The sequence below is a fragment of the Myotis brandtii genome, unplaced genomic scaffold, assembly GCF_000412655.1.
Source record: "Myotis brandtii unplaced genomic scaffold, ASM41265v1 scaffold485, whole genome shotgun sequence".
Classification (NCBI taxonomy): Eukaryota; Metazoa; Chordata; class Mammalia; order Chiroptera; family Vespertilionidae; genus Myotis; species Myotis brandtii.
Window position 1 is genome coordinate 746817 of NW_005368527.1, and position 5653 is coordinate 752469.

Sequence of the window (5653 nt, forward strand, 5' to 3'; positions counted from 1 at the left end):
GGAGGCAGCTGATCGATGTTTCTCTCTCATTGATGTTTCTATCTCTCTATCCCTCTCCCTTCCTCTCTGTAAAAAATCAATAAAATATATTAAAAATATATATATATTAAAAAAAGAGAAAGATGCAAATTGACCGCACCTTCACGATGCCCACCAGCCAATCAGGAGTGAGTATGCAAATTAACCCAACAAAGATGGCAGGTTAATTTGCATACGCAGGCCCTGAGCAGCCGGGGGCGGGTGGGACGCTTGTGTTGTCGCCATGACAACGATGCAGGTGTTCCACACCGCCCCAGCTGCTCCAGGCCACTGGGCAGCGTGGGAAGGTGGAAAGGCGGCTCCCTGCTGGAGCAAAGGTGGAAAGGCAGCTCCGGCTGGAGCGAAGGTGGTGCCGGCAGCCAGGGGAAGGAAGGCCCATTCTTACACAAATCTTCGTGCATTGGGCCTCTAGTATTGGATAACAGGTAAAAGTGGGCAGGGATGCTGCCATTAGAGTCTCACATTGGTCAGGCAGCAGTAGCCACCTGCTCAGTCATTGGCTAGACCAGCCGTGGGCAAACTACGGCCCGCGGGCCGGATCCGGCCCGTTTGAAATTAATAAAACTAAAAAAAAAAAGCTGGTCGACCAGACACTTAGCATATAGGCTTTTATGATATAGGATTGCACAATGAGTACAATAAGGTTAGTTAACATGCTCATCACCTTGTATAGGGAGTAGATGAGGATCTGGTTTGTTTCATTTCACTCCATCCATGCTTTTGTTCCGGCCCTCCGGTCCAGTTTAAGAACCCATTGTGGCCCTCGAGTCAAAAAGTTTGCCCACCCCTGGGCTAGGGGCTGCCCAGGTCTGTGTGGCTTTGGTGTGAATGCTGCAGCAGGGCCTAGAGACGCTATAGCTTGAGTCTGTCAGCTAGCTGTTCTCCTTGCAGCTGTAAAGCAGACTCTTTCTTGAAGGGAGAGCCATGACTAACGTAGGACAATGGGGAGCCATGGGAGATGTTTGAGCAGTGGAGGGACAGGTCAGATGCGGGCCTTAGAAATATCTCTCTGCAACTACAGGGGCAAACTGGAGGGGACGGGCTGGGCCCTGGGGGTCCGGGGTCAGATTCTAGGCCAAGGGCTGAAGGATGGAAAGGAGATATTAGACGGGACAAACATTTTTGAGGCAGTATCCTCAACTTCAAGACTTTGCTCAGCACAGCAGTCCTGTGAGGTGGAGAAGTGTTTTTCTCCCAACTTCAAAAGATTATGTACTTGGTGAAATTCAAATAGTACAAAATAGTTTACAGTGAATAGAAGCCTTCATCTTTTTTCTCCCAGCTTTATGGAGCTATAATGGACATATAACACTGTGTACTAGTAAGTTCAAGGTGTATAATGTGATGATTTATGTGTATTCTAGAGGCCCAGTATACGATTTCGTGCACCAGTGGGGTCCCTCGGCCTGGCCTGTGGGATCGGGCCGAAACCAGCTCTCCGACATCTCCCAAGGGGTCCCGGATTGCGAGAGGGTGCAGGCCAGGCCAAGGGACCCCATCGGTGCATGAATGGGGCTGGGGAGGGATGCGGGAGGTTGGCCAGCTGGGGAGGGACTGCGGGAGGGCTCCAGGGTGTGTCCGGCCTGTCTCGCTCAGTCCCGATTGGCTGGACCCCAGCAGCAAGCTAGGGCAGAGCGTCTGCCCCCTGGTGGTCCATGCACGTCATAGCGAGTGGTTGAGCAGCCTTAGCATATCATTAGCATATTACTCTTCGATTGGTTGAATGGCTGGCTGGTCGGCCAGACACTTAGCATATTAGGCTTTTATTGTATAGGATTGCACAATGAGTACAATAAGGTTAGTTAACATGCTCATCACCTTGTATAGGGAGTAGATGAGGATCTGGTTTGTTTCATTTCCACATCATCGATTGTCTGAGCACCTTCTATCAAACTTTCTGTCTATCGCCCAGGGAGTTTTGAGGCCTCCTTTACCAGGTGCTAACATTTCACTTATGGATTTTCGGTCTCTGAGCTCTCTCTATTCTGTCCCATGGGCGTTTCCTGTTCTTGCAACAATACCACACTGGTGTTTTGTTTTTTATTACTGCATTTTTGTGATGGATTTTAATATCTGGTAGACTGAATTCTCTTTCTTGGATCTTTTATTTTTAAATTGACCTAGCTCTTAATGAACTTTAATTCTTTCAAATTGGATAACAACCAAGTTCCCAAAAAACCACAAGTAGATTTTTATCGGATTGCATTAAATATATTGATTCATTTAGATGGAATTGACACTTTCATAGTAGGTCATCCAACCTTAGAGTGTGGAGTGGATCTTAGTTATTCAAATAACCTTCCAAGTTCATCATAGAGAGATGTGTTTTTGCTCTAAGGTAATGATATAATTTAAAAAGCTTCTTAGGCAAATGTACTAATGCTTTTAAGAATACCGTGTGAGTGTTGTGTTTTGCTCAGAAATGGTTCTAAAAATACCAGCCTACATTTTCTTTTTTATTATTATTCTTTTTAAAATATATATATTTTTTATTGATTTCAAACTGGTTAGGGCTACAGAATATTTTTTTAATGCAAATTTGTAAACCTTGTTATGGTTGGCGTTCTTTTGTTGTGTTGCTCAGAAAAACCTCTAACATTTTCTCTAGTAAATGTTACACTGGTTTTGTGACACTGGTTTTCTCTTTGAATTTTAAACCACTTTATGGAAGTGTGATCGACATACAAAAAGCTGTACCCATTTAATGTGCACAACCTAATGAGTCTGGAGCTATTCGACCCACCTGGAACTGATTATCTCACACAGCGAGAGCTCATGGAGCTGGGAGGGGGTCTGGTTCTGCTGTGGGTGGGTAACCGTGTGGGTCCTTAGGGACGACCTGGCCCAGCTGCCCTTCCTGACCATGTGCATCAAGGAGAGCCTGCGCCTGCACCCCCCGGTCACCGTCATCTCCCGCTGCTGCACCCAGGACGTCTTGCTCCCCGATGGCCGGGTCATCCCCAAAGGTGCTGGCCGTGACCGGGGGTGGGGGTGGGGTGCTGGTCCCTCAGCGGGGACCTCGTTCTGACCGCCCCTCCTACCCCGCACAGGAAACATCTGTATCATCAGCATCTTCGGGGTTCATCACAACCCGTCAGTCTGGCCGGACCCCGAGGTGCTGCCCCTCCCCCCTTCCCCCCTGGGCCCTGGTGATGGGAGGGAGCCTGACCCGGGACAGCAGACACGCCCCTTCCGCGTATCCACGTGCTTTTCTGGGGATGCCTGGGCGTCCCCATCCAGCAATCCTGCCCTCCTCGCCCCAGGTGTACAACCCCTTCCGCTTCGACCCAGACACACCCCAGAAGAGGTCGCCTCTGGCATTTATTCCCTTCTCCGTGGGGCCCAGGTGAGGCCAGCGGGTGTCCGACGCGGGGGCGGGGGTGGCCTGTGGGTGGTGAGGCTCCGAGGCCGTGGCCAGCCAGCCTGGGGTCCCCGGGCGCGGTTACCCCCCTTCTCTATCACTGCAGGCGGAAGTGGGGTCCCGGACACCATCTGAGCCCCTCTCCCCCTCGCCCCCAGGAACTGCATCGGGCAGACGTTCGCCATGGCCGAGATGAAGGTGGTCCTGGCGCTCACGCTGCTGCGCTTCCGCGTCCTGTGCGACCAGGCGGAGCCGCGCAGGAAGCCCGAGCTCATCCTGCGCGCGGAGGGCGGCCTGTGGCTGCGGGTGGAGCCGCTGAGCGCCGGCCCACAGTGACCCTGCGCTGTCTGGCCCGGGAGCCCACCCAGACCCTACACACCTCCCCTTGCAGGTTCCCAGGGAAAAAAACTGTGCTGTCACCTCTGCTTCAGCCTCACTGAGTCTGCAGCGGGCGCTGGGGCCTGCGGGGACCCAGGGAGCGGGTGAGGCTGGGTGGAGGGGTCTGGGGTCTCCAGCCGACCACAGGGCCCACACTAATCGCGGGCTCTCCCTGAGCCCAAGCACGGACTTTATAGCCTGGGTAGAGGGGAGCCATGGGAGGTGATTGAGCAGGAAGGAACCAGGTTGAAGGACGGATCTAAGGGGCACATTTGAGGCCCTGAGTCACACAGGAGAACCCAACGTGACGCTACACACACTGGCCACCCTGACCTCAGTTCTGATCTCCTAACATACCCAGTCTTTTCTCACCTCAGAATCCTTCCCAATGTTCCTATGGTTACCCTGTTACAATGTTTACTTAAACATGACAAGCCTGATTGCCTTATAGTTTGTGCCTGATCATTGCAGTAACGGTATCTGTTACAGTGTCCGTTGTTTCTGCTGATTTTCATGCATAGGGTCAGGGTTCTTGTGTGTCTAATTATCTTTTCCTGGATAATGGCTATCACATTTGAAATGATATTTGTAGAATTTGGAGAAGGCAGCTTTCTGTGAGAAGAGTCCTGGGAGCTCTGCTGGTTGAGGATTAAGTGAAATGAGAGGCCCAGTGCACGAATTTGTGCACCAGTGGGGTCCCTCAGCCTGGCCTGCGAGATTGGGCCAAAACTGGCCCTCAGACATCCCTGGAGGGGTCCAAGATTGTGAGAGGACGCAGGCCAGGCCGAGGGACCCCACTGGTGCAAGATCAGGTCGGGGAGGGATGAGGGAGGTTGGCCATCCAGGGAGGGACCTCTGGAGAGCTCCAGGGTGAGTCTGGCCTGTCTTGCTCAGTCCCTATCAGCGGGACCCCAGCAGCAAGCTAACCTACCGGTCAGAGCGTCTGCCCCCTGTTGGTCAGTGCATGTCATAGTGAGCGGTCGAGCGCCCTTAGCATATCACTAGCATATTACGCTTTGATTGGTTGAACAGATGACTGGACACTTAGCATATTAGGTTTTTATTATATACGATGAAGTTCAACACTTCTGTGCTCAAGGTTACTAAGGCACTTGCTGGTTCTTTCATTTCTGTCTGCTCTCACCCTAAGAGGTGTAGCTTTCTGAGGCCTCCACTATGTGAGAAGAGTCTTCTTACAATTTCCCCTCCTTATGCTATCCTGGACTTTGATTTTCTTCCCCCACCAGATAATCAAAACAGAATTTCACATTTTCCTGACTTGGGAAATGCTTCCAGAACAAAAGTATAATTGATGTTCATTTTATCTCTAGGTTTCTATTTTCATTTAGCAGTGTCTTTATACCTCTTTACCATATTTTCATGTCACTTACTCATTTAAGAAATTGAAAAAGTACCCAGCATTAGGAATTGTTTTTTAAAAAGCTTGAAGTTTGATCCAAATAACCTAGCTTGCCATGAATAGAAACAGAAAGTCTCCATTGGGATTTTAAATAGTCATGATCCAGTTATTACTTCAGGGTGATAACTGTCTTTAGGTGCATAGAGTTGCAGACCACGAAAGCCCACATCAGGATTTAAGGGAGAGGACCGCACGTCACCCCAAGATGCTGGACTTTGAGACAAATGGAGGGAGCAGGTGGATGGGGTTGACTCCCTTGGGAATGTTGTGTGTTCCTTGTATAGGAAGAATGACACACAGTGGATGTTTTTGTTGTTGTTGTTAATCCTCACCTGAGGATATTTTTTCCATTGGTTTTTAGAGAGGATGGAGGAAGGAGAAGGGACACAGAGAGAGAAACATCGATTTGAAAGAAACACATTGGTTGGTTGCCTCCCGCAGACGCCTTGACCAGG

At 50.2% G+C, this 5653-nt stretch overlaps 1 protein-coding gene across 2 annotated transcripts in view; it reads left to right on the forward strand.

Moving 5' to 3' along the window:
* Nucleotides 1-4228, forward strand: part of LOC102257438 (docosahexaenoic acid omega-hydroxylase CYP4F3) — a 16176-nt gene extending 11948 nt beyond the window's left edge. For both annotated transcript variants that reach the window (XM_005876317.2, XM_005876319.2), the window contains exons 10-13: nt 2872-3005; nt 3090-3154; nt 3303-3385; nt 3559-4228. In XM_005876317.2, the coding sequence (XP_005876379.1) occupies nt 2872-3005; nt 3090-3154; nt 3303-3385; nt 3559-3736 (460 nt within the window). In that variant the 3' untranslated portion in view covers nt 3737-4228. The remainder of the gene's footprint in view (nt 1-2871; nt 3006-3089; nt 3155-3302; nt 3386-3558) is intronic.
* Nucleotides 4229-5653: the final 1425 nt, after the last annotated feature.